The sequence below is a fragment of the Gossypium hirsutum genome, chromosome A05 (assembly GCF_007990345.1).
Source record: "Gossypium hirsutum isolate 1008001.06 chromosome A05, Gossypium_hirsutum_v2.1, whole genome shotgun sequence".
NCBI lineage: Eukaryota > Viridiplantae > Streptophyta > Magnoliopsida > Malvales > Malvaceae > Gossypium > Gossypium hirsutum.
The window spans coordinates 3,558,874-3,571,019 of record NC_053428.1 but is presented as its reverse complement, the minus strand read 5'-3'; the positions used below and the strand labels follow the sequence as shown (position 1 = coordinate 3,571,019).

Here is a 12,146-nt window from a genome sequence, read left to right as displayed (position 1 = left end):
TTTTCAGGTAACCATATTATGTTTTGCATGATATCATTATATATATCTATTAGCCATTATATGCATTGATAAAATTGGTTCAAAATTGATCGTAAACTACTGCTTGCATGTATCTTTACATGCAACAAGGCATTCTGTTGGAAGATTCTTCGAAACTTCTATAGTCAATGAAGATTCATAACATGGAATGTTGAATGGTTAGGAAAGTGAGCAATGGGCGGCAGTGGGAACAAAAGAAAAGAACAAATGGAGTATAGGATAAGCCATAAGGGGAATTGTTTTGTCTTGATTCATATCAAAGTTTTTCAACATCACCAGGACCAGGCCCAGGTCCCTGAAATCCTACGACGTGTCCACAATTTGTCGCTTTTGCGGCTTTCAAACTCCAAATTTGCGCGATTCTCTTTCCTTGGCTCATCACTCTCTCCCACCCTCGAGGATTCTGTTGGGATGTTGTGACGCCGCCGAGGAAGCCGCTCCTTTTTGCTGACCCGGGGGCTCCACTAAATTCAACTTTGCTTGATCAACCGACCCGATATTGGCCGGCGGTAGATGTTTGACACCAACCCAAGTCCAAGCCGCTGCGGCGAACTTGGAGCCTCCCAGGACCCAATTTGGAGCAGTCCAACTACGGGTTTCAAACGGAGTCCCCGTCATCGTCAATTTCAAACAGTGAGTTGGCATGGACGGGTCGTTTCTGGATCTTTTGGCAGTGGGTTCGTGTACCCTGGATTTGATTTTTCTTCTTTTCAGTTCCAGAATCGTTGCTTTTGAGTTTCCAAAACGGATCACCCTAATTTTGTGCATTTTAGCAACCAGAGTTGGATCCGGACATCTTGGAGGCGCCAACATTTGTATGGCATAAATTCAAAATATTATTATTTTTTAGTTTAGCCGTATTTTTTAAAGGTAAATCCCTTCCTACTTATATCCACCAAAAACATATGCTAAAATATCATTGGACTATAATCATGTATATTTTGAAAGAAAAAAAATCATTTATATCAATATAAAATTAAAATAATTATTTTATATTTTCTTTTGTGTGTACTTTTATACCATCCAATACTTTTAACGATTCAATAAAGAATGGGTTGAATTTTATATTCTACCATATAAATTTTATTTATTAAAAGAAGGAAAAGATAAATATATGTTATTATTTTAAAACTGTTTTTCTTTTACTTTCAATTTCTGACTCCATGTCTTCAACTAAGGAGCTATAGACCATTGATCTCAACCACCATTAACACCCGCTTAATGCTCTTGTTCCCATGGTAGGAATATCGAAAAATTCTTTTAAAAAACGTTGTAACGAGGTTAAAATATAATTTTATTTAAAGAAGAATTAATAAAATTTAATTATATTTGTTTAAGGATTTGGAAGGAGGAAGTCACATGCATAAGCTCCTTACAACATTGAAACTCACAACCCAAAAAGAAAGGCAATAAAAACAAATAAAGCAAGTAAAAAGAATAAGGACCAACTTTCCCTTTCATCAAAACCATGAAATATGCAGATAAAGGTGGCTCCAGTTTGGAACTCATTACCCATCAACTCTTCTAACTCATCGCCTTCCAAAATGGTAAATTATAATTTAATCTTTTATAATTTAACTTGTCCTTGCTAAAGCATTATGTTATTTTTTGCAAATATGTTACCTTAGGGACGAAGTTAAAAAAATTTTAATATTAAAATTAAATTTTTTATAATTTTAATAATTTATATATTTATAATTTTTAAAATATTAAATTAATTTCCTAAAATATAAATTTATCAGATAAAATAATTGAAGGTGAATATTTTCATTTTAAGAAAACTAAAAACTGTCAGATCCCTTAACTCTGCTACTGCATGCATGAAATAATAGTCGTAAATTTTATGTTTAATTGTTTTTTAAGTTTTAATAAAAATATAACAAACATAGAATTAGGTGACAAGTTCACCGTACTTCGACCGTCTCCAAAAATACAAAAAAAGTTTAAACAGCAAATAGAAGTAGAGCAAAGAACCTTCACTCTGTTCTCAACATCCTCCACGTGTCCACCAAACATGTAATCAAATTAAATAAATTCCCTCCCACGTGTTGAGTCCCAATCCATATCCGACGGTCCTCAAGCTTCCACGTCGAATCCCCACGTTCCCATCACCGAAAAATCTCCGAGGCATTTCCTCCACCATTATGTACGTGGCAGTTTCTCAAATATCCACGCGCTCCCCCCTTTCTGCCGCCTCCTACTTTCACAACTTCTTTTGCAAATCAGCCCTTTGTTTTTCATATTTTGGTATATAAATATATAATCCAATAAAAATTAAATCAAGCAAGGAAAAGAAAAAATGGTGAGGCCGATCGGGGAAAGAGATGACGGCGGCCGTTACAAGGGTGTACGGATGAGGAAGTGGGGGAAATGGGTAGCGGAAGTACGACAACCCAATAGCCGAGGAAGAATATGGTTGGGTTCTTACAAGACAGCAGAAGAAGCTGCTAGAGCTTACGACGCTGCCGTTTTTTGTCTGCGTGGGAATTCGGCAAAGCTTAACTTTCCCGACAATCCTCCGGATATAGCAGACGCCAATGAGTTGACACCAGATCAAATCAAAGAAGCGGCTTTCAGGCACGCACGTAGGGATGCCGGAGAAGAAGAAACGGAAGTAGCGGCCGCTGCTGCCGGGAATTCTTACACAGAGTGTTATTTTGGCGGTGGGTCTGTCGGAGACAGATCGGGACGTGCTTATTTTCCTTCTCCTGGTGTTTGGACTTTCTAGCTCTCTACAATCTTTTTTCTTTTTTTCTTTTTTTCCTGAAATATTAGTTGAAAATGGTTCATTTCTAGATCCGACGTTAGTGCCATGCAAATTTTGATAGGTAAAGATTTGTTATGTTTGTAGATGGAAAGTTTCTGAAACTGATTTTCATGTTTTTATTTATTTATTTATTGAATCTTCTTTCAGGTCGTTTCGTTTATTCTGGGTCAAATATGCAAAATTAAAACGAATTGCTTGCTATACGTTCTTCAACGATTTGTGTTCAATTGCATTGAACATATGTTTTCATGGATAGATATTCCTTTAGTACCCAAAGAGCTTAAGATTGTCCAATTGTTGGATTTTTTTAAAAAGAAAAAAAACTAGGACTCTTGTTGTCTTTTAGTCGTACTGAAACTCGTGACTTGGGATTCAACGCAATAAGCCAATTAGAAACAAAACATTCATTCCACTACCTAACAGCTTTCTTGTTTCTGAGCTTCATTTCAAGTTAAAAAAGAAACCATTATTGATTTTGATTTTTAACCACCTTTTTATTTTTCTTTTTTCTATTGCGGCTTGACTTTTCCCAAGTAGCTTTGGGACAAACCCCAACTTGAAGTAACCGAAAGATCATTCTATGTAGGATTGTCCAAAGTAGGTTCAGCTTCATTATGGCATTTAGAGTATTTTTAGGCTATTTTAACGGAAACTCGTGTATTGTTTTGTTTTCCCATGAATGATGTCTGGACTGAAACGTGGAAATGTTCTCATTTTTTTTCATTAAAATGGATCAACTTATTGCCATCTTTTAGTTGAAGCAAATTTGTAACATGTAGTAAAACAGCTTGCATTCGCCTTCAATGCCTACCGCTTGGGTTTCCGAGCACATGTCGTTGTATGACCACATGGTTCGCCCAGCTTGGCAGGACAATTCTGAATTGGTTGCTTCACTTTCATTTTCAATTAACTACAACAGGGAGGCATTATTTGATCAATTAAAATAGATCTGAAAAAAAAAAATCTCATATCGAAAAAAGTAAGATGTTGGGTAGGCATCATAGTTTATAGCTTCCGCCGCTACAATAAAGCTTTTATGTGATTCTTTACGAACACACAGTGGAATTAACGTTTATTGCAAGAAATCATGTTGTTTGCCGACAAGAGGGTGCCAATGGAATTCATATGCATCGACGGTCACAAATATTAACTATCTATATCAAATAGTAAATAATCATATGCATTTTGGTATCCGCTATACCCTCGTAGATTGTCTGGTTAGCTCCATTGCCGTGGCCGGCTGTTTAAGAGCGTGGTGACCCTGTGGATGCATCATGCTCGTTACTTGTGCACCACCGTATTCACTCAATGCTATATATCGTTTCATGGGCATATGTACAGCAGCTTGTTCCTGGTGCAGTAGGTTTGCTGCTACCCTCATGAACAGTACTGCGGAATTCAACCATTTGAAAGGTGATGCCACGACAACATAAAACTTGCACTCCATCACCAAATCTACAAGCACATTCACTACAGGATGGGTGGGTGGCTTTTGGTCACATTAAAAGGAAGTGAATTTAGTTTTAAAACTATTTCACGATGCTATATCATCATTTAATTTGCTTTGTTTGTTTGTTTGCTGATAGTACTTTAAATTAGTTCAAATATAAATTTCACAATTATACATAATAATATTTTATAATTAAAGTTGTTGAAACCACTAGTTTCTTTGCTTACAAATTTGTGGAAGCTTTTGCCATAGGATGCTTTTATAGGTGATATTGCATGGCATTAAAGATTGGGCTTGTCAAACTCAATCCACCTAATTAAGTTGTAATAATAGCTGAAAATCAATAATAAATCTTATTCGGATTTCTTTTAAAAAATGCTCCCAGGCCCATTTCCACCCCCAACTGCTCCCACCAAAATCATGGCGCATAATCTTATATTTTAATAAAATTTGAGATTTTATCTTTAAAATTAAAAATAATTAAAAAATTATTTCTTTCTTTTTCTTTTATTTGATAATTTAAGTCCATTCATTAAAACAGTACTCTCGTCAAAATGATGATAATAAAGATTATTTTTTAAAATTTTAAAATACATGAATTAAATCTGAGTAATAGCCAATTTTGAACCCAACGCTTTTCCCATATATACATATGATCCATTGGTTTGTTCTAATTATTTGCAACATATAGCTATTCGGTAGGTGAATAAATTTACCCAATACAAAATACATAAAATTAAATATTTCTATTTGATTTATATAATATAATGCACCATCAAAAGGTAAATGGGTTTATTTTTAAAATTTTTAGATAATTAATATGAAATTTAAAGAAAAATGGGCTGATGCGTAATTTTCTGTTATATTATATATTATGTTTACATATTGAAATTTGTCACTACATATTTTTATTATGATTAATTCTTCCCTATGCAATTTTAAAATGTACTCAAGTTTACCACTAATTAAATTTTACAACAAAAATATTGAGCCTAATTCAAATTTATTTGAACAATTAATTATAAATCGATGTATAAAAACATATTAAGATTTAAGAAATTAACAGGAAATTTTTATTCTATGAAAGAAAGTCTTGATAAATTTTAAATAAAACTAAAAAGTTTAGTTTTATTGGTTAAATAAAAATTTATTTTAATTTATTAATTTATTATTTTGATCATTAAAATAAAACTTTGAAAACATTATATTAGTTTTTGTTTTAAATTATTCAAAATTAAAATTTAAGTGGGAAAATTCAATTTAAATTTTAAAATTTAGTGGTAAAATCCAGTCAAACAAAAACATATGAGTATATAATAATATTTTGTTATCTTCAAAAATTTATAATATGACAATATTTTATTGATGCCTAAAAGCTTCAGTTTTTTAGCAATGTTGTTTGAACAGGATTAGATTGAGAATCGATCGGAGTACCAATATGGAGAAGGGCTTTGAATCGGTTAACCTGAGAATTGGTAATGACCAGTTGAACCGAATTTTTTTTATATTTATAATATTTTTTAATTGAACCGGTTGGACCAACGAATAGATGATCGAACGATTTGACCACCTATCATATTTTAAAAAATATTAAATTTTTAGAATAATCTTAATATAAAAAAACATAAAAATTTAAATATTTATATTTAATGTAGATGAAAAGGTAAATGGATTTTTCTTAAAAGAAATTTAAATGATGAATGATTGATTGTTGATTTGGTAATAATACATAAAATTATAACATGAAAATTAAAGAAAAAAAATAGAGAAAGATAAGATTGGTGCATCATAAATTCATATTTTTTGTTGTTAAACATTAAAAACACGTTCTAAAATCTGGGCCCTCGATATCCTAATCCTTTCGTAGCTTTCAAGTAATCTTGTTCCTCAATACTCTCACCAACCAGCCAATACCCAGCTTGGCATAATACCTCATCAAACCAAAACCCTAATTTCAAATGAATAAATAATTCTGAAATTTTGACTGTGGTTCATGTTTTAAATATGACAAATTGCTGTTTCTCATTTTACCAAATGCTACTGATGATGGGAGTTGGAAATTTTCTTGTGAGTGGAGGGATTTTAGATTAGAAATTTGAGAGTTAAATTTCTTCATCTTTTATATCTCTAAACTTTTGTTTTTCATTTAACATTATGTTGTTGGTTTAATCATTGTTTTTCTCTTGGCATGCTTTTTTACAAAGATTGTTGATTAATTTTTTATTTTAAAATTTTAATATTGACATAAACAACAACAATAAAAAATATTAACTAACATTCATGTGAGTAACATGTAGAGGTAACAAGTTGACATAACATTACATATGTGATAATATGTTTTCCACACCAAATTTTGAAAATAGTAAAACTTGATGAATGTAAAAGCTAACAGATTTGCAATCGAAAAATATAAAATCTAAAAAAGACCAAATCGAAGTATAGAAATTAAATCTACAACTTATGCGTGAAAATACTTGTTGCAACATACAAAGAAACCTGGGAACTCAATAACACAAGATAAGCAGAAATTAAAAATAAAAAAGGCAGAAAAGTGGAGAACAATGTGGTTGTAGAAACTCTTGTTTTGGGGAATCAAAATAATATGTTCGTAATTGAAGATTGAATGAGTCAAAGCATACAAAACCTACCCTGTAACAAAAGTCAAGCTATAAATATTTATGAATTGAATGAGGTGCAAGTCATGTTGAAACGGAATCATCCAAATCTCTTCTGCTCTTATCCTCTTTCTATACTTGCATTATTTTTATTATCTTAAATTTGTCTGCTTGACTTTTGAATGTGGACTACATTGTGTATTGACGGTTCCCCATTTACACACTCTTTTGTTGATCATGCTTCACGGGTTTCGCATGCGTATGTGTTTGACATGTTCAAAGGCTTTCTTTTCAAAGTTCACATACATGTATGTATGTATGTATGTATGTTTCATATTGAATGCTATAGAAATCACATGATGTTTTCTACACGATACAACAAAAAACAAAACGAAATTTTGTTCAAAGTTTAACATAAACTGAAACTTCCTTAATAAAAAAATAATTACAATAAAACTAATTTGATTGATAGTTAGGATCTAAGAGGGCTCTCCTCAGAGCTGATAACTAGATGCATGCATGAATACATAGGTAAGACAACAGCAGGCTTACCCTGCTGAAAAAAAAAAGACACAGGATAGCAGCAGGCTTAAGAAAAGCCTCAAAAAGGAAGACCTCAAACTTGGCTTACATGACAATTGTGATCTTTATTATTATTATTATTATTATTATTATTATTATTATTATTACTTCGGCTCAGCAGATTACTATGGTGATTGAGCAGCCAAACCGAGCCATGACTTGTTATCGCCGGACAGGGAAGGAGCTGCAGCTGAGTTATTTATCTGGTATGGCGCTTTTGCAGTGATCCTGTTGAAATGATCAGTAACGACATCAATATCAATCATTTGTATAAATTAGGCAAAGGAACCTTAACTTTGACATACAATCTATATGCTTTGATCTTATTAAGATAATTCAATAAGTAACCTACAAGACCATGAGAATCTCGATGCCTACCTATCCTTTCGCTTCTCTAGGAACCGATGCAGTGAAGCTCTCCTTGCAATTGGCAGATCTGTTGCAAATAGACAACAAAAACAGATAAGAAATCCGATATACAACTTGAACTATGAAGCAAAACTCCATCTTCGTAACTCAGACAAATTTAAAAAATCGAGGATTACCGCCAGGGACAGCTCGCTGAGCAGGGTGAACCGGTTTTGAGGTAGGAGGAACTCCAATGCTTGATTCGATTGGACTTCTGGCTATGCTAGAAGTAAAAGGGATGGGGTTGAAGCTGTTGTTGCTTTGTGAGCTGCTGTTGCTAGCTAAAAGCATGATTTCCTTAGCTTTGTTTGCTGGAAAATCATTGAACACAATCACTTGTCCACCATAAAAGATGGTCATTGGTGCAGTCTGAGGCTCCAACTTGTTGGGACTATCATCTTTAGAAGCCAAACCAGCTTGTTGGGGGAACAAATCCATGGATGTCAAGTTCTTAGGATTCCCACCGTTTCGGCCACAAACATCATCGGACTTGTCATTGAGAGGGAACAGATTCATGGTCGGAGGCGGCACCACTGGTGTCCCTGCAACATATCCACAAATGAGGCGATACATTAGTGATTAGAAGATTCAAACTCCGTTACCGTACAACTTTGTCGATAGTGTGGAGGGCGTATGTTTAATGAAGTGAACAACAACCGGCTATATATAATGAAAAACCCGATGATTCTGAGATCTAAAAACGATAAAATCTCAACGGAATTTCATTCTCAAAAAAACATACGTACGTGATTCAGGTCTCAATCATCCCGCAAAAATTGAAACTTTTGAATCACGTGCTTTATTTCTTCTTCACGATTTTTTTCAAAATTTGGAGTAATTTCAGGGGATGACCGAGAAATTAAAGGGCATATTTTCTGACTCTTTCGAAACATTAATTATGAATATGTCAATTTGCAAATCTGATTTTGAGGATCTGAATCTTAGACATCCAAAACAAAACAAAAATTTGAACATCAAATTGATTAAACCGTTTTCAACATTCTGAAAGTTAAAATGGGTAATTAAGCCGCCTTGTCCGAAAGAGAAAAAAATGGGTTGAAGTAAAAGAAGAAACAACACAAAGCTTAACTCAACTTCATTAATAGAGCTACATTAAATCAAGCTCCTTCTTAGATAAATATGAATTAATAACAAAATTTTCCAATTCAATGATTTTTTCTCAATTTAATCACCAACCCAGAACAGAAAAAGAAAGAAAGAATGAACTTACCATTAGCTTCAACGTTGCATGTCATTCCCAGAGATAGATCCCCAAAGCTACCTTTCTCCTTCAAGTACTGGCTCAACAAATTACAAGTTTGGGCAAAACTTGGCTTCTCCGGTGACCTAGCCGGTTTCATAGCCGTAGATTCCGAGCAAGACGACATACTTCCGACGAAACAGAATCCAACCCCCCTTTTGGATTTACAGAGAATGATTTGGATATCAAATACCTAGCTCTCGATCTTTGAACTTACTTTACAACTTCATTAAGGGATCTAGTCGAATTTCAGATGCTTTTGAGCCAAGGAATATTGCAGTACTTATTTATGCGAGGAGGGGAAGGAGAAAATGGTTTCTTTTTTATCTTTGAAAAAGAAAAAAGCAAGGGAGAGAAGGGAAGGTGGTGGGTTAAAAGCACGAGGAATAAATGGGAAATTTTTTTAAAAAGAAAAAAATTAGAAAAAGGGTTAGAGTTTTGCACCTTGGAACGACTGCTTCAATATTTTGGATTTGGTTTTCAAACACGTGTTTTATGTTTTTTTCCTTTTCTTTTTTCTTTTTTGGTTTTTCTTGATCTGTCTACGGCGATGTTTTACCGGTTAATGTTCCCTTTTTTAACATGTTGCTCTTGTTGGGTATTTTAAGGTAATTTTATTCTTTTCCAAGAAATTACATCCTTATCCCTATTATTTTAATATTTTAAAATTAATATATAGATTTGATTTATTTTATTTTATTTCATAGCTAGTTGGTACAGTTTCACAAATTATAATTTCTTTTTTAAATCATGACTTGTTTAATTATTTAATTTGTTTTTAGTCACACATAAGTTGCACAAGCTTTTATTTATTTAGCTTTTTAATTCATTAAAAAATACTTTTCTCATGTAATGTGATTCAAATTCTTGAATATAAATGAAATATATTAAATATTTTAATAATTAAAATATTGTGACAATAAAAACTTTCAAACCAAACGGATGTTAATGCATAAATTTCAGCTTTATATTGTTGAAATTATAACTTAAATTTGAATAATTCACATTATAATGTAATTTAATATGGATAAAATTATAATCTCAACTTTATAAAATGTTGATTAATATCCAAATTTTAATAATAAAAATAAAATATCATTCTAATATTAATTTAGGAATATAATCAATAATAAGATGCATTTGGTTCGTCGAGTTTTAGATTATGTTTCATAATATAATTACGAGAATATAAGATTATAGATGAAATGTATGATTTTCTTATTTAATTCATTTGACTGAATATAAGATTCAAGTATCTGGTTGACTAAATGTAAAATGTAGATTTTAATATAATGTCTCGGTTATAAAATTTTTATTTTTACAAGTTCCTTCCATTAACATTTTTTAGTCTTTAACTTTTTTCATAAAATTATAATAGAAATTTATTTGTATTACACCTTAATTTTATCATAGGAATTCAATTGTACAACTATTGAATCTTATTTATATGGTTTATCAGATTTTGAATGCTTTCAATATGAATTTATTCGTTTGTTTTTTTATCAACTAGCAGTCAGCTTATTGTTCGATGGTCGCCTCCTCCCTTGGGCTATTTGAGGAAGGAGCTCTCGATTTTGCTACCATAAAAGGTATGGTGTAAGTTGAGCCTGGCTGAGGCAGTTGCTATACGAGAGGCCCTTTCATGGTTGAAAACTCTTCGTTTGGATAACGTGATCCTGGAATCGAATTGCTTGCCTATTATTAATGCTCTTTTGGGTCTGTATTCTATTGTCTCTAAATTGGGGTTCTTAGACTTGTAGGGATGCAAGTAAGGCAATTTATTCGCTTGCTCGAGTGGCCTTAGTACATACAATCCTCTTTGAGTGGGATGTTGACTTTGCTATGACCACTTTTCATGATCTTATGATTATTTTTAATAATATTTGCGCTAATGAGAAGGTAGGATTGTAGATTTGGTTGCATGGGGGTGAGTCTATTGTCTCAAGTTTAGAGGTCTTCCCCTTGCGTGCTTTGATTGTACTTTCGTTTCAATATTAATGGAAGGTCGTTTTTTCTATAAAAATTTTTACATGGTTGTGTGATATCAAAAAAGCTATAGAATTCAAGTGAAAGAAATATAAAATGAAATAGAGTGAAGTGATGTGTGGTAAAGAAATATAAAATGAAATAGAGTGATATAAATTTTGATTTTTATAGTTAAAATTTTATTTGAGATAAACTGATTAATATAATAAAAATAAAGGATTTTTTTTTCCAAGCTAATCTTTCAAACCCATCATATTTTGCACGTGATGCTACAATTTGGAGTTTTCTCTTTGAAATCATTTGCTAAAACTTGTGGGGTCAAAAGAACAAGTATGTGTTCAATATCGACTTCGTTGAAGGGAAAGGCATATTGGCAAAAAGTGTGAGAATGCAGATTTGCATTATTTGATGGAAAAAAAAAAATGAAGGACGAGCTTAGTCCTAGTGGGAAGAGTGGTGTCACCAAGTTTGTTAAATGGGAAAACCCTGAAAATGGGTGGAATAAAGTTATCCTAAGAAAAAGGTAGTAATGAGATTATACCTAATGTTAGGGTTTTTGGACATTATTCTGAGGTTATAAAATAATTGAAATGTTGAAAATTCAAACACCATAATCTCATTTTAAAGTGTAACATTATAGAATATAATATAAAATTTAGTTAACTAAATGTCCTCTAAAAGGTAATATTATCGTTTTAAAAGCTTTTAAAATTTTACACTTTTATATGTAATAATCATATGTGTTACACTGTGATTTCACATGTATACATAGTTAAAATATATAAACTAATTTGATGATTAAATATTACAACAATAATAAACTTCAAACCACAATTAAAGTTTGAAGTTTGAATGAAAATGAAATTCAATTTTTTTAGCTCCTAAGGATGTTGTTTAAATTGGACTTATTAATGGAACAAATTGAAAATCAATTGAGATATTGATTCAATTAATAAAATTAGATCAATTAGTCCACGAATTAATATAAATCGATGAATTATTTTTTATAAATTTTTAATAACTTATTTATTAATTCCG

At 32.0% G+C, this 12,146-nt stretch overlaps 2 protein-coding genes across 2 annotated transcripts; one reads left to right on the top strand and one right to left on the bottom strand.

The window, feature by feature from the left end:
- The first annotated feature begins 2,217 nt into the window (after positions 1-2,217).
- On the top strand, positions 2,218-2,966 carry LOC107907088 (ethylene-responsive transcription factor ERF017). The gene has a single exon (XM_016834301.2). The coding sequence runs from the start codon at positions 2,339-2,341 to the stop codon at positions 2,765-2,767; it is 429 nt and encodes a 142-aa protein (XP_016689790.2). The 5' UTR covers positions 2,218-2,338; the 3' UTR covers positions 2,768-2,966.
- Positions 2,967-7,279: 4,313 nt separating this feature from the next.
- Positions 7,280-9,579, bottom strand: LOC121229232 (protein TIFY 10A). Its single transcript, XM_041112885.1, has 4 exons — positions 9,093-9,579; positions 7,999-8,403; positions 7,832-7,889; positions 7,280-7,681 (listed from the first exon to the last, which is right to left on the bottom strand). Exons 1-4 carry the CDS (start codon positions 9,247-9,249, stop codon positions 7,579-7,581), a joined length of 723 nt encoding a protein of 240 aa, XP_040968819.1. The 5' UTR covers positions 9,250-9,579; the 3' UTR covers positions 7,280-7,578.
- Positions 9,580-12,146: the final 2,567 nt, after the last annotated feature.